The 23133-nt window shown below is 42.8% G+C and overlaps 1 protein-coding gene across 1 annotated transcript in view; it reads right to left on the bottom strand.

Moving 5' to 3' along the window:
* Window positions 1–6705: 6705 nt before the first annotated feature.
* LOC310871839 (whirlin-like) overlaps window positions 6706–23133 on the bottom strand; it is a 91085-nt gene continuing 74657 nt past the window's right edge. Inside the window, exons 8-14 of the mRNA XM_083783474.1 lie at window positions 21934–22119; window positions 20455–20634; window positions 16283–16357; window positions 14946–15855; window positions 13581–13759; window positions 12908–13036; window positions 6706–7309 (exon numbers count right to left, since the gene is read on the bottom strand). Of these exons, the coding sequence (XP_083639600.1) occupies window positions 7115–7309; window positions 12908–13036; window positions 13581–13759; window positions 14946–15855; window positions 16283–16357; window positions 20455–20634; window positions 21934–22119 (1854 nt within the window). The 3' untranslated portion in view covers window positions 6706–7114. The remainder of the gene's footprint in view (window positions 7310–12907; window positions 13037–13580; window positions 13760–14945; window positions 15856–16282; window positions 16358–20454; window positions 20635–21933; window positions 22120–23133) is intronic.

The following is a 23133-nucleotide window of genomic DNA, read 5'->3' as shown; positions in this document are numbered from 1 at the left end:
CGACCTGACTCAAGGCCGGGCACTGCACTCCCTGCGGTGGTGTGGAACACGTGTGTCGATATTTGAAGTATAGGTGGGGCGAACGGTTCTCGAGTTACGTGGATTACAGACATACAGACGTACACACAGAGACGTGGTGCATTTATAGTTAGAAGATAGATGACTAGATGTACAGAGAACATTTCATAAGGTTTGAGGTTTCTTTATTCATTTATTCCTCCCCCCCTAATGCATGTGTAAGGAATACATCAAGCATAGCATTATGATGTTGTCACCCCCGTGTGCCAAGTACTGCTGCACATACTGTACACACTCTAGAAGCCTGATGAGGCCACCGTTATATAGCTCTGCTAATAGCCCAGCATCGACATTCCCCTCACAGTATAGCCACATTTCGATAAAATAAACAAAACTGCGAGAATTGAGAGGCTGATCGTAACATTTTGGGTTCCAAAGTAGTTTTCATCGTCAAATTCATGTTGTTTTTCATGTATTGAATAAGGACTTCAGGGTAGTTGATTTTTGTGTTACTTGGTCATTTCTAAAAGTAGCAAGGCAAAGGCCATAATTATGAATTAGCACACTACGCATTTAAAATAATTTATCAAAGTAGGCCTAACTGTTGTAGCCTATAGAAGTAGCCTATTTCAATGTTTTTGTTACAAAGGCACACCAGTGGGTAAGTCAAAATCTAAAGTATTCATAGATAAAATAGCAGATCAAACCCCCTAGCTTGTAGCTCTCAACGAATCATGATTAATTTCGTCTATAATGTCATGCCCAAAACAGGGTATAGAACTTGCCTCTGTATTGGGATGCTATTGCACACAAGCACTGACGTGTTGTATAGTTGTATATATTGCAATAATGTTTGGTGGCCAAAAAACCCAAAAAGGCACACCTTGACTTGTCTTATGGGTGTCACACCATTGTGTGGTACGCTATAGCTGTGTAATTGAACTTACCAAGCAGTAACAGCAAGAAAAAAGAAAAGAAAAAAGAGCCACCAACACTTCTCCTGAGACTCATGTTAATTTCCTACTCTGGTGGTTTGCCAGCTTGTACGAGTGTGTAAGACAAGTAACAGGAGGACTGTGGCAGCCACGCTCATGACTCAATGCTAATTGTATAACCGCTTGGTGCTTATGTCACTGTGCTGCCTGCGCGACATCTCACCACTATTCTGCTAAATGATATTGTTCGCTTCTCTCACTCTGTCTGCACTTCTGTTCCAGGCTGTTGTGTAATTCATTATATAGGGTGCTGCGTCGCTGCTTGCCTATATCAAGGTTACTTTATTTTGTCTCCAGAGGGAGATCTATATCGGGCATGGCTCTTTAGCTGACTGGTAGCGTATATGCGCCTTTCGGATAAATATATGTATAGGTCCCGGGTTCGCCTATACCGGCCGAGGTTACAATTACACTGCTGTTACTCTCCGTCACGCAACCCAGAGGTGTCACAAACTTGGAACAAAGAATCAATTAGAAATTCCTGGTTAAGTTGGGTTAGGCGTAGGGCTAGTGGTGGAAAGATTCCTCAATTGTTTTACTTAAGTAAAAGTACCAATACTGAAATTTAGAACTACTTCGTTACAAGTAAAAGTACAGAATTGAAAATGTACTTGAGTAAAAGTACAAAGGTATCTGCATCAAAATGTACTAAAAGTAAAAGTACTCATTGTGCAGAATGTGGCATTTCACAAATGTGTACAAAATCTATTGAAAATAGCTGATCTACAAGCTCACAATGCGTCTGAGCTTGTAGATCGGCTATTTTCAAATGGCCGAAATGTATAGTGTTGAAGTAGTTAATGTATGTTTCTAATCAAAATGTGTAACTCCAAAGTAACTAGTAACTAAAGTTTTAAAATAATTGTAGTGTAGTAAAAGTACAAATTCTGGCTCTGAGATGTAGTGGAGTAGAAGTACAAGTACTGGAAATTTGGAAATACTCAAGTAAAGTACAAATACCTCAAAATGTTACTTAAGTACAGTACTTAAGTAAAAGTGCTTAGTTACTTTACTCCACTGGTTAGGGATAGGGTTATCCGTAACCCTTCCGGTACGTCCCGGGAAAAACCAAGAGACAGAGCCTGCAGTGGAAGGCCACAAACTCACCCAGACCCGAGGAGGCGTTGTGCTTGTCCAAATCAAAGATCAAAAGGTCATGCATGCATGACCCGCGCGTTCTTCAACCGGAAGGGAGTGGTCCATCGTGGGTTCCTTCCTCAGGGTCCGACAGTCAACCAGCTCTTCTACCGGCATGGTAGAAGACGGCCGGGTTGGGCACAGCGGGCGGGCTCTGTGAGGGAGACAAGTCGTGGCTGCTCCACCACACCGACCGGACCGGGCTCACTGCAGGCTCTGCTGTCTCTCGGTTTCTGGTTCGTACTGCCTGGAACCCTAACCATAACCCATTCTGACCTGAGATCAGATTCTCTAAAAATGTCTTCTACATCCTGACAGTTTTCCATTCTGACCTGAGATCAGATTAAAAAAATGTCTTCTACGTCAGTCGTTCTTCGATTTTTCGAAAATAGCAGACCTACAAGCTCGTATATCTGCTATTTTTCAATAGCTAAAGCACGACATGATGCTAACACCAAAATGGGTTCCCGCCCCAAAATGGGATAGTCCAACTTCAGTGAGAGAAGTGAACAATATAGCAAAATAGTGGTGAGATGCAACAACACACGGTGACATATTAAGCGGTTGTAGCATTATAGCATTGAATTATGAGCGTGCCTGTTTTTCTTACTTTTCTGACACATCTCGTACTCTATAGTCTAGCGTTTCCTGGTGTCAAAACCAGTAAAAGTGAGACAAACGGAACATGGGTGGTGCCCATTTTTCCAGCGTGGGAGGCCGCGGCCGGGTCCCTTTTGAGGCCGGGCCCCACCAAAGGGTGCAAAAACACGCCATTGGGGGCCCTCACTTTTACTGTAATATATGAATTACTTCTAGCTGTGATACAGGTACATACTGAAGTGAGGTGTGGGAGAAACACTGCAGGATAGATTGCACACAGGAGAGGAGTTAGCAGCTACAGCACAGCAGCCACAAAGGGCTTATATAATTCTGTTTGATTCAGATGATGGAACTGTCATATACACATCTATTCATTTATATACAGCCTTTTATTCTACATATAGGGAATATGTATATATATACACATATATATAATTTCTGGACAGTATGCAAAAATGTCTTTATCAACAATACGACCTATTCATTTCATTGGCAAATTCTTCGATCGATACATTCAAGCAGCACTCTGTCAAAAAGACCCAATCCTTTCCCCACTGTTTGGTATAATCTGTAATCCCAATTTTACATAATCAGTCTGTATTCAGCATAACATACAACTGTTATCTGATCATTTCCTCTGAGATTCAAATGACATTTCAGATTATTTCATGATGCGGTCACACTCTTCTCACACTCTCTCAAGTGTATATGCCTTACATGGCACTGTAATACTTGGATTGCATAATCGGATTACAGAGATATACGGTTTATCTGTACTAAAATACGTCTAGAGTTATGTCAGCGAAGTGCTTACTCTCAAAACACTGTAAAATCACCCGTGTTTTAACTCTTGACTGCAAAGATGGACTCAAATGGTCCCTTGGACGGTTCACTCACTTAAAATACAGATTGTATCTGTGTGGGATTACAATTGTGTTATACTGTATTATATTTGGAAGTTTTGAAGAGGTGCTGGCACTTCAATAATACAAAATAACTTAATACTGAAGGGGTGCTCAGTCCCTGGAATCACAATACATTACAAACAATTAAGGTTCAGGATGACAACTTGTTCCCTTCAATACTTCCTATTGTTTTGACAGTACCACGTACTAAGGAAGGAGTTATGCCTCCATCATTAGTGTACATGTATACTCTGTACCATGTACTCTCAATGTGTACCCTAAGGCAGTGGTTCCCAAAGTATTTCATGTCAAGGACCCCCATTTGAAAAGATATTCCAAGGACCCCCAAATTGACACCCAAATTGACCCCCAGTTTGACATGCATATTAGTCTATACAGACCGCCATTTAATGGAATTTCTATATCTCTGGGACCCCAATGTTCATTTAACTCTGAGTATACAAATGGAACCAAATGGACCCTAACGGGTCCATTTGGTTCCAGAGTTACAGAGCCATAAGTGTCCATTTGGTTCCAAACTATCATTTAGCTGGGGACCCGCTGGAACACCCTCAGGGGCCCCTTCTTGTACCCTATAAGGCGGTGGTTCTCAACCTTTTCAGGCCGTGACTGCCAAAAATAATGATATTTGGAGTTGGACTGGGGACCAATGTAAGAGTTGAAAAATTACATTTTGTTTAACTCGGTTGTAGATAGATAGTGAAAATAGGCTAATAATCTACAAGCTCACAGTTACAACGTGAGCTTGTAGATAGATATTCTACATTTTTGTCTGTTTCTTATATTATTTAACAATTTGGATTACTTTTGATGCAGTAATGGTCTTTGTCTTCCTTATTTTTAAAAGGTCTTAAAGTCCTTAAATTGTCACTTCACTGTCATCTGGACCCCCCCCCACAAAATAAATAAATAAATAATAGAAAATAAATCATCATATGGGGGTCCTGATCCAAAGGTTGAGAACCACTGCCCCAAGAAATGAGTTATGCCTCCAACATGCTTGCTGCCCTGAGTCCGAGCTCTTAGCTTAAAACACATCACTGCTACTGAAGCCTAGATGTTGTTGTTTGTTTTAGATTTAATCTATATGCTCTATTGTGTGAGAAAAAAAAAAAAAACTCCTCCTGCATTCAAGTGGATCCCCACCTTTCCTTATTAATCTATCTTGATTACATTTCCAGAAATAAATAATCAATGAAGAATATTTTCATATACAAATAATCACCAATCAAGTCCAAATGTAATTCCAGGGTTTCCACATCTACAAGCCGATGAGCTTGTAGATGTTCTATATTTTCACTAGTTCAGTGCGACACACTTGTATGATGATGAAGTATAGGCCCTGGCATTAACTTACAGAAAAACCATTAACCAAAAACGTTGAAACGTGGAGAGATACTGTACATGGTTTTCTGCATCTGCAACAATAATATGCAAACTCTGGAACTGTCTGTGAACTCTGAACTCTACTGCGTAGGCGTATGTTGGTGGTTCGACATACACCGCACTGCATGCGGGGAACAGAGGCGAAAATACAACGGAAGGAACAGACTGTATGAATCTAGATTATGTAGAAAGGCTATATGTAATTATACTACTGGAAAATACCAGCTGTTTTTATTTTTACACTGTACACTATTAGTTACAAAACAGTCATAATTATGTAATCATTTGGTGTAGTGGCTAAAAACTATGAAAAGTATAATTGCAGTATTATAATATAATGACTATTTTAGATGTGACATTGTTGATGAAATACTGAGAGATTTAAATATTTAAAAAAAATATATACAAAATGTACGTGTCAACATATGGAGGTGGAAAAGATTGTTAATATATATATAATATTTTCAACTAAAAGCACTTGGAATTGTATGCCTTACATTTAGTTTGACTCGCTTCCACAGATAAATATTGGGAAGATTGTAGATTGGCAATTTTCCTCTTTCTGACAATTTTGGCCAATTTGGTCTTAAAACTAATTAAATCGTTCCTTTAGAAATGTGCCAGATACCCTAAATGAGAGTTCCGCAGTAGTCGCAATTTTTTACTGCATTATGATGATAATGTGTGTAATACTGTGTATAAATCACTGTTTAGTGGCGGCAAAATATCGTGCTGCATAAGCAGGAAGCGTTATTTCCCACATCATCTACAACAGATGTAAACAAAACAAATTCATGTTCAGGTTTTTATATCTACTGTATGCAGTTGCCACCCTGGTATTTCAATGCAGAATTCCAACAATGGTTGCCGTGCGAATACGGCCTATTTTGAACTCTACGTTGAACACAATGCGTCAACGTGTTGCACCGGGGAGCACCATAGCAGGTCACTACCATGTCCAAACACCTCTTCTAAAACGGTTAGTCTCAATACTTGATTGGCTGATTTCTGATTAGACCACGTAGTAAATCAGAAAAAGGTCCCAGCTTATACCGGGTATTTTATAATTACTGAGAGTCGGTGAGGTGTTGTGTCTCACTACGCCTCTCAGCCATTATAAAACACCCGGTAACCTGAGACCTCTTGTGGCTTATTGCTTTAATCTACACTGCCAGTGATGCGAGCGAGCGAACGATGAAATCTCATTACGATACACGTTTTTCCAATGAGACTGTCCTGACTAACTGCGAGCATGCTGCGACGTCGTCCACCACTCCTATATTCGCTCTCAGAGTCTCCATTTCAGCGAGGTTTTGTGACCCCAAACACTTATTGGTTGAGATCTACACTCTACTAAATGGTAAATGGTGCATTTATATAGCGCCTTTATCCAAGGCGCTTTACAGAGATTGTGCATTACATTCACCCATTCATACACCGATGGCAGCGGAAACCATGCAAGGCACCAACTAGCACATCGGGAGCAATTAGGGGTTCAGTGTCTTGCTCAAGGACACTTCGACAGTAACTCTGGGGGAGCCCGGGTTCGAACTGGCAACCTTACGGTTACCATCCAGGCACTCTACCCCTGAGCCACCGCCGCCCCCGCTATTTATTTGATTGGTTCAGGGCAGGCTATACGTCGCAACGCAATGACCAACGCTCCATATCAGGGCCAATATCGCTGTCGGAACGCTCGCTCCTTGTCCTGTGTAGATGAGGTGCATCGAGCTAATTGATTCACAGTAAAATCAGCTGAGCCGATACTGTCACAATGGCAAACTCATGCTCATACTGCAAGTAGATGAAAACAAACTAAGTCTCAATCAAAAACACTAGTTGATTCAGGTCTCAATTTTATGGTAAATACAGTAACAATTCTCCCTGTATATTTTCAATATTTGTGCAAAAGACTAAGTGCAATCAGCAACAGCACACTCAACCTTCCACTCGTCGTTTTCCCGGAAGAAAAACTGAATATCTGAGGGATATGATTAAAGGGGTATAGGAAATTAAATTGATTGTTGTTCATGAATGCATCAGTCCGTCACGCTAGTGCCCAGGCAGGTGGCCATGATTGACCTCGGCCACCAGGAAGTCGATGTGGTCCTTCTCTTTGGTCTTGAACGCCTCTGCGATGACGCGTGCCACGTCCTTGTGCTCCCGACCCCTGAGGGAAACCCCGTTGACCTCCAGGATCACCTGGCCCACCTTCAGCTGGCCACACCTGTGGGCGGAGCCACCCGCCTGATTGGCCAGTGGGGTAGTGGGAGAGAATGAGAGAAAGGGAAAGAGAGAGATAGAGAAATGGAAAGAGAAAGTGTTTTGGCAACAGCATGTAAAATGTCATGCCAATAAAGCCTGTTGAATTGAAATTGAAAGGGGAGATGAAATGCAAATGAAAATTGCATATAGGCCTACGTATAGGAAGAATCAGCCGGTGCAAAGAAATGTGAAGGACATGGGGCTTGGATGATTGACAACTAATGTACGCTTTCTTACTCCCAGGTTGTCCTACATAGAATGACGCTTGGTCAACAAAGGCCGCCTTTTCCTGTCCAATGTGGACGTGTAGGCCAGGGGACTGCCCCGTTAGTCCGACCTGTGCTGCGGGTTACAAATCACCCATGCTGCGGGTTACAAATCACCCATGCTGCGGGTTACAAATCACCTGTGCTGCGGGTTACAAATCACCCGTGCTGCGGGTTACAAATCACCTGTGCTGCGGGTTACAAATCACCCGTGCTGCAGGTTACAAATCACCCGTGCTGCGGATTACAAATCACCCGTGCTGCAGGTTACAAATCACCCGTGCTGCGGGTTAAAAATCACCTGTGGCTTCCTGTGAGGTTAACGTCACTTGAAATGAACCGATGTACAAGATAACAACACACGATTGTGTAGCTTGTACTGTAATAGATCGGTTATTTTCAGGAAGCCACATCGGTTGAGTCATGTGTGTGTGTGTGTGTGTGTGTGTGTGTGTGTGTGTGTGTGCGTGTGTATCCATACAAGTGTGGTGATTGATTTGCATAATTGCGGTTGTGTGTGTTTTGGCACATAATACCGTGGAATGGTCATTATCCCTTAATTCTGTCAAACAGCTCAAACAAATCCGTTGAGTTTTTAGAGAGTGGTGCTGATCTGAAGCGCCTCCCTCATGCCTGGTCAGACAAAGACCGCGGGGGAAAGACGTAGACAACCTGACATAGTTCATCTCTCTCTCCGTCTGACCAACCATTGATCACACCTGCTTGGCAGAGGATGCTAAACGTGTAGGAGGGCGACCCAGATTGCCTCAGTCAATCTGCTCAGTTTTTTGTCTTTTTTTCCCCCATGATATTTTGCCTTCACCAGTGTGGGTGCAGCTATCTATTTTTGTGCTGTTACAGTACATTTAAGTGCGTGGCTAATTTTGGGTTTGGGATGAAAAATGAATGATGGGTGAAAGTAGTGTTCAAGACATGAAAAAGTCTGTCGTCTGAGTAATTATAACATGAAGGGTTGTTTGGGGCCAAGCCCTTTTTTTTAAGGCATTAGCCCACTTTAACAATTCTGGCCATTGTAGGTGGAAAAGGCTAATGTTCCATTTATTCTAAATGGTGTTGATTGTGCAGCATGTAACGTGGTTCAACACTGAAGCACAGAAGGGGCGCTCAGCCTGAAATATCCATGCATATTATCAATATTCAAATACGTCATGGGGTGCAGACAGCCCCTCCTATACACAGGTTTAATGTTTGTCTTTAGTTCAATGTTTGTTTTGTAAACGCATTGACAATGAAGGGTGATGCTTGTGGAACTCGACTTTGTCTCGTTCCTTACTGCATCACTGTCGTGGCAATAATCACGTTAAACCACACCCTCTCGTGTAATATTGCTTAATTAAATCACAGACAGGTGTGTCGAAGGTTGCAGGCAGCCAATTGTGTGGGGGAAATCTAGAGATGTGCAAAATCTACACGTATTGTACAGTATCAAGGCATCATCCCACTCCTCTGGAATTATTGGTATTTGGAATTTGGCTTTTGATCACCCGCCTGGATTTCTGAAGCAGAAATCTGCTGATAATTTTCCATGAATATGCTGAATTCTTGAGTAAAAGTAGGCTACTTCCTTATTTACAATAGACTAATATGCCAATTTTGAAAATGTAGTGAGATGAAAGTCTAGTCTTATTAAGTGAAAGAAATACTTACGGTAAGTAAAACGGATACTTAACATACTAGTTAAGTGTGAAAGAAATACTTAAGCAAAAATGGATACTTAAAACATACTACTTAAGTACAGTTAACAGTACAAAGTAATTGTATTTGATTACTTCCCACCTCTGTGTTCATGTGTGTGAATACACATGCAGTACTCTGAACTCCCGCTGCATTGTTGTAAAACAGATAACCACATGCTTAGTCAGTCAACTTACTTAGTTTATACTTAAGCTTTTATACTTAAACATGGAAATTAGCATATTATTATGCATCACCATCCCAGAAATTAAGTTTCAATCAGGGGAGTAATTTAGTTGATGTCACACTGATTACAACACGTGAATCCCATCAGAGCAAAAAATAGTTGGTTATTGAATTATATAACCCTCTGATATTATTGCTATAATTGGCTAAATGGGAGACAATTCTCTCGCTCATAATGGGCGGGGGGGTTTGGCCACATACTGTAGCAGTCTATTATTATTGAGATTTATGGAAGTGGCAGTGGGGGAGTCATTGTTATAGAAATCTGTACTGTCACGCATATTCTCCATGGAGAAACTGGAAAACACTGCAGAGGACCATAGTCTCATATATTGCATCTGATAATAGCGACCCGTTTCCTGCTGTGAAAATATCTCCTTTGCGGCTTTGTGTCCTTGAGAAATCACAGGACTAACAATAATTAGATTATAATTAAGTCAAAATAAGGCATGAAGGTGAAACGTTAACAGAGGCAAACAGGGGGCAAATGTGGGCTATGTGAAACTAGGTTGAATCAATTTACAATTTAGGCCTTTAGCAGACGCTCTTGATCCAGAGCGACTTACATTAAGCAAAAATAAGAGCATGGCATACATCACATATATAAAAAGTAGTTATCATGAATCATGTATAAACTAAGAACGTAACAGTGGAGTATCTATGTCAACTATACATACTAGACTATATTATATATTATACAATATACATGTGTACTATAAAGTGCTATGACTACATAAAATGCAATTCTAGTGCTGTCTACGTAACAAGCTATAAGTCTGTCTAAAATACTATCTAGGTCTACATGAAGTGCTATCTAAGGGGCTAGGCTAGGGCAAGTGCTATAGTTATAGTGAATGTGCTTGAGAGAACCCATTTTGTCTTCACTGAGTAACCTTTTCAACCTTTTCTATATCAAGGCTCATTATGTATTCGGCATTTAAGCCACGGACCACCGTTTGATGAGATTTAGCCTCTCAGACCCAAAACTAAGAAATACTTTGTTATCGTTGGATATAAGGTTTGACCACAATTCCATATTGATGTTGGTATACCATAAAAGGTAAACGTTGATCAAGATTACAATTATTTTACATTCTCTAATTGTGAAGACCAAATGGACCCATTTTGGTTACATTTTTACACTCAAGAGTTAGAGTCGAGATCTATAAAGGGTCCAATAGATCAGATTTATATATTTTTGCAACTGAATGGCTGTAAAATGAAAATTAAGAGTTTACATAGTACACATACTGTAGTACATGCATACACTTTCCTTAACCGTTTCCGTCCATCCGACGTGTCCACACCATAGACTGTAAAAAATATGGACAAAGCGTTCCCCGGGTCTAACATGGACGTAAAATGAAGCCTGTTATTCCTGCACTGTAAGTCGCCATCTTTCTAGATCCGTTTGGGCCCAGCTGGCCATTGGCTGGCTCCGTTTGGGCCCAGCTGGCCATTGGCTGCCCAGACAACGAGGCGGGACTTCCCCCCTTCTTCTCCGTTGGTTTTTATTTTGACTCGAGTGGGTGGGGACTCCCGATCATAGACTGTAATGGTAGCCACGCCCCTCAGAACATACGCGACTTTATGGTCATTTATTTTATAAATGGGACCATAATTTTCCAAAAAGAATATTATGACATTAGAAATGAGACTTTAAACTAGTGACTGGAAGCAGAAAGTATTCATGACCATGTTTATTAAGGTAATACAGTCTAGGTGAAGTTGGGCCCAAATACATGGACTTCTATGGGGCTATGGGGTTTTTTGGGTCCAGCCACAACAGGCCATTATATGAACTTTCAGGAGTTTCAGGCTTCACAAAATATCTGTCTGACTGCCCCCCTGGTCCACACGTCATAGGGAATCCAATCGACGGATGCATTGGACGTGTGTACACGTCCTAGACCTAGCGCATTCTCAATGATATCAGGCGAGGGGAGAATATTCATAATGATTTCCTTTTTTTTTTTTTATCTCGGCCACCGTACACTTCGCTATCCAGTCATATTAGCTTCCCGTTCACTAGCCTGTTAGCGCGGCAGAAAGAGTGCCTTGTCTCTCCGTGGTTTTGATTTGATGGATATACTAGCGCTTCATTTCTGCTCGTCATCCGCCTCTCGTTCAAAATATGAACGCTTTTTTAATCATGTATCGTATAAATGAAATCGAGGGGGGGGGTGGTATTTTGAAGGAATCCCGGTGCTGATTGTGTTAATGATTATATCTGGTTTCAGTATTCATTTATGATATATTTTCTCCATTATTAAAGATGGAGTGCCACCATTTTTTTCCACCCTAAAACATGATCATCAGGTATTATTACAATATAAGGGGGAAGAACTTTTTCCAAAAAGTGTACAGTATTTGTTAAAATCATGCTTTTATGTGGACACGCCCACCAGTTAATTAAAGGACAACTTCACCACTTTTCAACCTATCTTCATATAATAGGTCCTCACTAATAATCATGATAAAATGGCACGGTTTTTTTCTACTCAGTCTGTGTCTCATAGGAGGGCTGTGGGCAGTTTAGGCACCGTCTTCCAGTGACATCATCATTAGGCAGATTCTTTTTTAAACAAGATTTTTTTACAAAAATGTTTAGATTTTCATTATCGTGAGAACGATGGCTTCCATTTTTGCATTGCAACTTTTCAGGACTAGAAAGCCTGCAGTTTCTATTAGCTTGTATTCCCCATTGATGATGTCACTGGAAGACGGTTTCTGAACTGCCCACAGCCCTCCTATGAGACACAGTGCGAGTAGAACAAAATTGCGCCATTTTTTCAAATTTTTTAGTGAGGACCTATTATATGAAGATAGGTTGAAAAGTGGTGAAGTGGTCCTTTAAGTATGCCTGGTCTGCCTGGTGGGTGGTGATGGGTGGTGATCCACCTGAACTGAAGCCGCACCCACAGCTGTAGTTGTATGATAAAGGGGGGAGGGGTTAGGGGAGGGGCTGATAGTGTGATGTCACTATATTACTGTTTACTTCATTGGCCCGTTTGACTGTCAAGGGTTCAGCCTCCAGGAAGAAACCCTAAATACAAAGTTAATACACCATTGCACATAAAAACAACTCCAGGGTGTCTAATGAAGTACTGTCACCTCATAGACACATGAATAACTGGAAAAATACAAAAATTGTGGCACTCCATCTTTAAGGTTATTTTTGCAGTCAGTTTGTATTGGTGGTGAGGAGGGGCGGGGGTTGTGAGACATGGCCAAAGCATTTCGGGGGGTCCCCAGCCAAAAACGTTGAGAACCCCTGCATTAGGTTACCAACAGCTGGGGACCACCAGGGACCCCCTCACGGACCACTGGTGTAAAGTACTGTAAGTGTGTTTTTTAGGGAACATGCACTTACCTGTATGGTGACTATGCGTGGCAAAGGTTGGCGCGTGTTGGCTCCTCCCTCTATAGCGATGCCAAGGGTGTTGGCATTCTTTGCCACGCGTACCATGACTGGGCTAGGAGCCGGACCGGGTGAACCCGTCTGTAGGCAGTGGTTGGAAAACGGAAATATATTACCTATAGTTACTAAACCCATTTAGACCTCAGGCCGATTCTAAAAACAATGGCTTCAACATGAATATGAGCTGTCAGTAAACACGGACAGTTGCCATAAATCTAAATCAACCATCAGGCAGTTTTAGATGTTTGTATTTATGCTCCACTTTGCTGCAATTTGCAGTTGACAAAACCAAGGTGACAGCTGTCCAAATTAAGTCAGCCCTTCTCACCTAGTAAAAGAAATGACTTCGACATTATTTTAAGAAGGTGACGATAATATACTGCAAATAATATAGCGCATGAGACTAATAAAATATAACTAATAATTATATAACCTGTTATAATGTTAAGAGAGCCAATTTAGCTCAAAGAATATCCTGTAATGAGTTCTAAATCCTGGAAAGCTTCATGTAAGAAAACAAAGCTCTGACCCAGTTGCAGTTATAAACTTTTCCTAGTACAGCATGTCCTCTTGTCCTATTACCCCCCCCCCCCCCCCCCCCCCACCCCCACCCCCACCCCATCACCTGTCTGGAGGTCTGTGGAGCTACCTGGGGCCCTGGAGGGGGCTCCAGTTGCCCCCATGCATGGCCTTTGCTGGGTCGAGGACTGCCATCTTTACTGAGCCCCCCGGCCTCAGCGATGTCCACCCCGCTGTCCTCGCTCAAAGTCTGGCCGCTGTCCGACAGCTGAGACAGAGTGGCCCCTGGACAGAACAGAACAGGACAGGACAGGACAGAACAGAACAGGACAGGACAGGACAGGACAGGACAGGACAGGACAGGACAGGACAGGACAGGACAGGACAGGACAGGACAGGACAGGACAGGACAGGGGCACAATCAATTATGGTTTAGGGTTCAGGGGTCTTCATCTCTCTTTCTCTCTCTCTCTCTCTCTCTCTGCTAAGGGGTCCACGTTGAAGTAGGGACCCCCCCTATTACATACTGTATAAAATTGTGTTGCAGATTTAACCTTTTCATAGATGGCTTTGACTTTTTAGTTTTTTAGTTTTTTTTTTCAACCAAAAAGGTTCATGTTCTACCCTCTTCTTTTACTTTCTCTAATAACAACCTAAAACATGAACCTTGGTAGAAAAAAAAACTAAAGTTGTCCTTTATTGTGAAACAAACAAACAAATACAAATCTATCACACAAAGAAACAATTCAGGACCCCCTAGGGGTCCCGGACCCCTGTTGAAGACCCCTGGTTTAGGCCTTGTTTACCAAGACATTTATTCTTGTGGCTATTGTGACTATCCAGCACACAATTCTGGATTCATACTGAATCTTCATACTGTATGCATGGTAATGTGGTGTCTCAATGATTCATTATCTGAATTTCTGTTCAATAATTAAATGCCCTATAGTCACTATAGGGCCTAGTGACTAGGCTATAGGCCTAGGCCAATTGTGGAGAATCAATTTAATCCACAAATGCTGGTCAACGTAGCTAGGTTATGAGTATGACCGTGGCAGGAAGTCTCTTTGCACTGCAAATTAATTTGCATTGTAAAATACTGAAAGCAGCAGATTGGGTAACACTTGAATTGGCACACAATTGGCAGGTATGCAGACATGCAAACAGTATATAGAGAAATGCGATCATGCGCCTGTGAAGAACATGGTTCAAGGAAAAAATACACTATGGAAAAAAAACTAAATGCAACCATACAGCAAAAATATGAACATAACTTCTTGAACCAAGAATTGTAGGGGGAATAAAAGGGCAAAATGACGAAATCAAGCCAGAGATTTAAAGTATTTCACAATGTTTCTACTACCACGTGCTTTGGCAACATCAATATTCTTTCATTACTCAATAATAATCAAATCATTTGAGAGAAATACTTTTGTTTTCACCATGTGCATGCTTGAATTCGTGATCATACCTCTCTGCTGGGGCTGCGTTCTGCCATCTGCTGTCAGCCTGTTCCCATCTCTCTGGCTGGGGGAAGGGGAGCACGGCTGCTTGGGGCTGCAGGGCGGGGGCGGCGGTACGACGAGAGACGGACAGGGCGAGGGACACGGCGACGGGTGGGGCGACAGGTGCGGGGAAGCCACGGGGGTGGCGGAGTTGGACGAGGCGGCAGAAGACCTGGCCTGGACAGAGGAGGACTTCTCGTAGGAGCTGGCTCGAGACGAGAGCTTGATGGACAACGCCTCAGGCTTAGGGTTAGGGCTCGCGGTCTCCCCGCCGTGATGGAGGAACCCGGGACAGGTGTGGTGGCGCCCCGTGGCGCTGGGACGGTCGTTGTGCAGGGAGAGACGTTGGTTGTGATGGTGGTGGTGAGCGGGGTGGGGTTGTTGTTGGTGGTGATCGGAGGAGGTGGGAAGGTAAGGGGAGCTTTGGCAGGTGTGACGCAGGGAGCTGAGGGAGGGGTGACGGGCCGTGTTGGGGCAGACGTGGTGGGCGGAGTTCGGGGAGGCTTGGTGGAGGAGGGGCTTGACGGGCCTGTGGAGGCAGTCCTGGAACAGCCTGGTAGGGCCCGAGCTGGACTGGCCCCCCGGCCTGGCAGAGTGCAGTCTTCTGGTGGGCTGCTCTCTCACACTGGATGAGGGTCTGGCCTGGCCTTCTCTCACACTGGATGAGGTTCTGGCCTGGCCTTCTCTCACACTGGATGAGGTTCTGGCCTGGCCTTCTCTCACACTGGATGAGGTTCTGGCCTGGCCTTCTCTCACACTGGATGAGGTTCTGGCCTTGCCTTCTCTCACACTGGATGAGGTTCTGGCCTGGCCCTCTCTCACACTGGATGAGGGTCTGGCCTGAGGTGGGTGTTCACATGAACACTGGACTTCTTCCTGTAATGCAAATAAATGCCAAGAATCATAAAAAAATATATTGTCGGGAGGAAACTACCAAATTCCATTTTCTAGGTTTTAAGTGTTTTTTCCCCCCCATAAATCGATGCTATTGAACACCCTTTATGTCTGTGTGTTGTTTATAAAGAAAACATTAAAAAGTTCTTTGGACAAGACCTCTCAACTCCATTGGACTGTCTGTCTGCTAAAGCAGAACCTCTCAACTCCATTGGACTGTCTGTCTGCTAAAGCAGAACTCCACCACCTCTCTCCCTCTCAGCAATATACACGTTATAAAGTCACAATACCAACTTTGATGAGGCAGTATTGTTTTGTCTTAAAATATATATATATATAATAAGTAAAACAATTGAGTACTTTTTCCACCACTGCCTTTACTGTATATCTGTATAACATTGATGCATACCACAGTAACACTTTGCAGAGCATTGGTGCTTTCCTCTAGGTCTGCTCCTATTCTGCCTCCAGCTGAGATATCATTCTGAAAAAGACAAGAGGAGGTTATTAACTATTTTAACTATTTCCGCTGCTCTATAGCGGCAGTGTAGATATTGAGTCCCTGCCTCTATAGTGCAGTGGTTCTCAAACTTTTTCCCCAAAAATATTTGGCTGCGGACCCCCATCTCAAAAACAATTGTGTCCGGGAGACCTCCAAAACAAAGATTGACTAGATAAAGCGCCCCTCGGGGCACAGGTCTCCACCAGGGCAGGTCAGATTGTGGCCTCCTGGTGGTGCTATAGTAGGCCAATGTGAAAAGGGTGCCATTTCTTCTTATACGCCTTGGATGACAATTGGATGATTTGAGGCATTTTGTTCCAAAAATGTGTTTTGCAAAAATCCACCTGTTGGTGGTGCTATAACAGGCTAATGTGAAAAGGGTGGGATATATTCCTCAGCCTAGTAGGAAAGTCCGGGAAAGATTTAACGTAAATTGCATGCTGCGATTTGAGGCATTTTTTGGGGAATATGACATATCCGACAGATCCGTCTTGAACACATGACTATAGAGATAGTGTGTAACGATTTGCGAAATTTTGGACAGAATCTGGAGGAGTAATATCCAAAAATGTGTTTTTCAAAAGTTCTGGAAAATTTCGGGCAGAGGTTCATCATTGGAATCCAGGGACTGTGTGTGCAAAATGTGGCATTGACCGGGTTAACGGTACCGGAGATTAGCTGGTAATGGCACACACTCTCTCCCCATGCCTTCGGCCTGGTGGAGACAATAAAACAATAAAGGTCCTAGGTTCACTGCAGCAATGTGTCCTTCATTGAACAATGAAGACACAATCTCCTTACCACAGCATCACCTAAATGTCTAAATATCTGAAAAACCAAAAGGAACCAGCAGACTAAACAGTTAGAGGACAGGAGCTTTGTCCCGTTCTAATCCGTTTCAGAGCAGCCAGTCGGTAAAGGAAGACAGTATTCAGATTTTTTTTGACGCCAGCTGTACTGTTGGAACATCCTGTCCCCACAAACCGCAACGCACCTTATTATGGGCACTCACTGAGCCGTAACTAAGGGACTGTCAATTAACTCCAATTAGCTATTTGCTGGGGTTGTAATTTCACAACCACGGTAATGAATGTGTCAACACAGACAATTAGACAAGGCACTGAGATGTGTCGTGGCAATCAGCACACAGTGGCGGTATTAACCTTTAACGGAAGCAGCAAAAAGCCTGAGACCATGACGAAGCAAACTTTGAAATAATTGATGCCAAGGCATTAACAACTAATAAGATACTTTTAATTCACCTCTGAGGCAATGTAAACGTTTTGCTTTTGTTTACAGCAGTGGTGGAAAGTAACTAAGTACATTTACTACATTTACTAAGTACTGTACTTACAGTACACTTTTGACGTACTTTTGCTTTACTGGAGTATTTCCAATTTTCAGCACTTTTACTTCTATACTCCACTACATCTCAGACGCAAATGTTGCACCACTACCACTACAATTATTTGAAAACATTAGTTATACTATAGTTACTTTGCAGATCTTGATTATTATTACAAAACATAAATTAACAACTTCAGCCCTATATACATTTTGGTCATTTGAAAATAGCCGATCTACAAGCTCACAATACAAATTGTTTTTTTTATACCTTTGAAACTTGTGAAATGGGACATTCTGCATAGTGAGTACTTTCTACTCCTGGTACTTTAATTAGGTACATATTGATGCCAATACCTTTGTACTTTTACTCAAGTAATTTATTAATTTTGAATACTTTTACTCAAGTCATTTATTAATTTTGAATACTTTTACTTAAGTAAAACATGTGAGCACTTTGCGTGCGTGTCAGACAGACTGCTGCAGACATGCAGACAGTGGGTTCAGAGCGCTGGCTCAGTCGGGCCTGCATGGCAGAATGAGGTCTGGTTGGACTGATGCGTTCCACAGTGAAACATCGATACTCTACAGTACAGTACAGCTGCTAACCCATTTTGGGGCGGGAACCCGTGTTGGTGTTAGCATTATGTTATGCTTTAGCTATTGAAAAATAGCAGATCTACAAGCTCATAGCGCGCCACCGAGTGGCACGCTACGAGCTTGCAGGTCTGCTATTTTTGAAAAATCGAAGAACGACTGACATAGAAACATAGCTTTTTCAGAAAACTGTCAGGATGTAGAAGACATTTTTAGAATCTGATCTCAGGTCAGAATGGGCTAAGTGGCCACAGCGGAAGGCACAGATCTTTTATGAGAGACTGGCGCCGCGGCCGGAGAGCTATCGCTAGCTATGATGAAGTGGAAAGGAAAAAAAACAGGTCTGGACGGAGTCATTAGGAGGGGGAATAACACCGACACGTGCACGTTTAAAAAAAATATATATATATATATATACTGATTGATTACAAGCATTGACCTTTCGTCCGCTTTCGGTACATTACAGCTGGACGATATAGCTTTGTAAAGCAGTTGGGAGGTCAACCCACAACTCTGTACTCTGGTACTGTGCCCCCGGCCCCACCCCACCATGTGGGGTCCCACAGGGGTCCTTAGCTTCCCACTGGTATTCACACTGTGTACACCAATGTATAACTAACGCATATAAAGCAATGGCTGTTGTTCCTTGACTGCAAAGGAATAATTCTATTATATCCCATGTTATGAGGAGCCCGTTCACATTAACGTTATAAGATGGCTGTCTAGCGCTTATAGACAAGCCACCTTGTTCTGTAACTGAGCGCAGCTGACACGCCTTCCTACTCTCGTACCGTTTTCTGTACCTATCAATGGTCTCGGTCTCGCCTCCCGTCAGTCTCGGCCTCGACTTGAACTCGCTTTAGGTGGATACAACACTATAAAGCAAGTACTTTATTACAGTATTTTAACTTGGGTAAAATATTGACTGAGCTAACTTTCACTTGTTGTAGTGAAGTAATATTTGTCCAGGAGTGTCTAGACTTTGATTCAAGTAATGGGGTTGTGTACTTTGTCCACTATTGGCTAAAGGGCTCGCCTTGCGAGAAGACTGTAGCATGCACTCACATTGTAATCTATGTCCAATGGCCACTGGCTAGGTGCAACAAATTCAGCATTTTCCCTCTGCCTGCTGAGAGGGGAATCCAATTGTTCTGCTCATCAGTGCTACATTGCCCGTGAAATTTTACTACGCGCTGTCTCATCCAATCCTACACTTGAAAGGGCTTTAACCCATTTCGACCGAGACTACAAAATATCTTCTAAATCATGACAGTTTTCTGAAAAACCCTATGTTTCTATGTCAGTGGTTCTCAAACTATTTCATGTCAAGGACCCCCAGAATTATCTGTATTTGGCCGCCGACCCCCATCTCAAATCATGTTGTTCCAGGGACACCCCAGAAGCAAAGATTTGAGTTAATGTTGGCTCTGAAAGAATATATATATTCAAAGACTTTCACGATTTTTGAAAAATAGCAGACCTACAAGCTCGTAGCGCGGTACCAAGTGCCGCGCTATGAGCTTGTAGATCTGCTATTTTTCAATAGCTAAATTATAACATAATGCTTAAAACACCAAAAGAGGTTCCCGCCCAAAATGGGTTAAATCAATTGGCAAATCAGGACATATTTCAACTAAGAAAATAATATCAGGGGACCATATTCCCACGTGGTTATGCATTACACAGAGTAATCACACTAAATGTGTATTGATTGGAGAATATTATATTCTCTGTTCATATACAATCCCCCTTATTTTTTTATGTTACTCTCACAATGTTCCTAAACTCCATTTAAGGAGTTGCACAGCTGTGTGCATAACTCACGTAGTGCACACTCCCCTGAAAAGTTCCATGACAATATATATATGTCGTCAAACCAGTAGAATTGTTAAGATCAATTCACAGCAAATGAGATGAACTAGATGCTTGTTCGCCTGCGGTGCGCTCACGTCTAACGCCACACGTCCGTGTTGTGGTTTCTCCATGGTTATTGTGTGTCTGACTGACTCACACACACGCACGCACACGCACACGCACAAGCACACGCACGGCTGCTAAAATGCACATGTTGGATTTTCTTCTATACTGATTCTACTTCCTGGAGGTATAGCCGTCTATAAATATACACTGTGCAGTACCTTGGAGGGGCTGTTGTGTCCAGTGGCGGCCTGGTGGATGCAGTGGCTCTGTGGATGCGGGGGGACCCCCTGATGCTGCCAGACCATGTGGGCCTCTCTCTCATGGTGCAGCACCAGCCCATCGTACAGCTCTAGATCCTGGGGAGCCACCAGACTTCTCACCTCGGACACCAGGGACAACTGCAAGGAGAAGGAGAAGCACATGGACTCAGCGAAGCAGCCCCGCCTTGTTGTGACTCCCGGCAGGACCGGGATGGTCCCTATATACACCCAGTGGTGTAAAGTAACTGTACATTTACTAGACCCGAGGACGATTCTACAAATGCCTTCTAAATCCTAACAGTTTTCTGAAAAGCCTATGTTTCTATGTCAGTGGTGCTCAAACATTTTCATGTCAAGGACCTGCAAAAATATATATGTATGACCCCTGAAAATATGTTGTTCCAGGGACACCCCCCCCCCCCCCCCCCCCCCCCGCTCACTTTTCAAAAATAGCAGAACTACAAGCTCGTAGCGCGGCACTCAGTCACTTGCAAATGCAGTGTGAACAGTCGGGGGCCAAAAGATCAGATTTGAGAAATAAATCTGATTTTAATCAAATTTGACTGGATGACTGCAGTCTAAATGGGGCCTTACAATTTACAATTTAGGCATTTAGCAGACGCTCTTAATCCAGAGCGATTTACATTAAGCAAGAACACGGGAATACATCACATTTATCATGAAACGTGCGTAAGAACGTAACAGTGGAATATCTATATGACACTATACATATAAACTATACATATATACTATAATATGCTATACATATGTACTATGACGTGCTATGACTATACATACAATGCAATTATAGTGCTGTCTACATAACATACATATTATGTACAGTATTTGTTATGCATTAATAGGATAGGATAAAAGGAGGACTTTTTGCATTGATTGCCACGGCCGTCACTTTGAAGTAGAACGTAGGACCAAAAAGGTAGTTAGAGGGAGAACAGAGGAAAGTGATTTCCCAGCTGGGTAGGCAGATTTTCTTTGAGGTGGATTAAGCCCACTGAGAGACAGAGTGATTCCATCCCACATGCTGCTCTGCTCAGCTGCACATTTTACACCACTCTCTCTCCATCCCACATCCACTTTTCCTCAGTGATTTACCGTTCTTTTCATTGTTCTTTTGATGTGTCTTAATTGACCGTGTATTTACATGGTGGCCACTTTAACTTCATGTTCAGTGTGTGTGTGTGTGTGTGTGTGTGTGTGTGGGGGGGGGGTGGGGCGGGGGGCGGGGGGGGGAGGGCACTCGAAGACACTCTGTGCAAGGTTGGCCAACAGCACTGAGCTAACGTTACACTTCAGATTAAACTGTTCAGAAAAGGGCTCCATTTACACTTATTAAAGGTGTAGGGAAACGGAAATGGTGGACATTTTATTTTTAAGTTTCAGCTTCAAGGCGTCTTACATTTCAGTAGGTGGGTATACCTTGGCATGCGTATTGAAGAGCTCAAACAGGGCCATGGTCAGGGGTTCTACTCCTATGTGTCCCTCCTGGTACTCCTGGAGGTAGTAGACCAGGGTCTGTCGCTCTGGCTCCGTCAGCAGTAAGTAGGCCTGCTCCTCCAGCAACACCTGGCTGCCTGGCGGACCCACGCCTCGACACGTCAACGGCTGCAGAGACACACACACACACACACACACACACACACACACACACACACACACACACACACACACACACACACACACACACACACACACACACACACACACACACACACACACACACACACACACACACACACACACACACACACACACACACACGGGTTATAGGATGTGGAGAGCAGAGTTGTTTTCATCGACTAAAACTAAGACGAAAAATTTTCGTCGACTACCGTTTTCCACTGACGAAAACTAAATGGAAACTACATGAGAACTAAGCTATGATGATTTCGTCAACAAATAAAAACTAGACTAAAATGTTAGGAAGGGTCGAGTGGACAAGAGATCCAGTATAAGTCATTTTACACTGGTGTTGTTGAGCAGTCTGCACCGCTCAGTTCACACGGGGTGATTTTTTTACACTGTGAAAGTGTGAATAATGCAAAGTTAAATCAAATAAATACAGTTTATTAAATGGCAGACATGTAAGATACAAAAGCCTCTTCGTAATGCACTTCACCATTGGGGAATACTCCATACTGTGGCTCTCGGCGTTGATGAGATTCAAATAAAGCTATATACATTTTCAATGCGCCACCGAGAAACCGTGATGAGAAAGCTATTCTCTGTGCTCAAGGTTAAAGACAAGGAAATGGGAATGCTTAGCACCATGCATGTTGAAAGTAAAGGTGAATAGAATGAATGCCGCTGCGCAGTAATATATAGCACTAGACCTGTGCAAATATATTTTCATGCAAGGCAGATTTCCTGGCAGAAGAAAAAGACGGAAGAAAAAGAAAAATAAATACTAGAGGGACGGGAAGCAGTTCTGCCCGGTCTGTGCACAGCAAGATTCCAAAAGGGGTTCTCTGCTTCGTGGATTGAAAAATCAATACTGGATGAGAATTTGCAGATTGTGCCAAACCCTGTGCTACTCTGAGTCTGTTTATAAAGATGACTTAATGTTCACTGGGTATAATAAAGGGACTTTAAGTGGATTTGTGGGGAGTAAACAGTTGT

This window comes from Protomyctophum parallelum, assembly GCF_964188405.1.
Source record: "Protomyctophum parallelum genome assembly, chromosome: 15".
In the NCBI taxonomy this organism is placed as follows: Eukaryota; Metazoa; Chordata; class Actinopteri; order Myctophiformes; family Myctophidae; genus Protomyctophum; species Protomyctophum parallelum.
The sequence above is the reverse complement of the archived record's forward strand: the minus strand, read 5'-3'. Positions and strand labels throughout refer to the sequence as shown.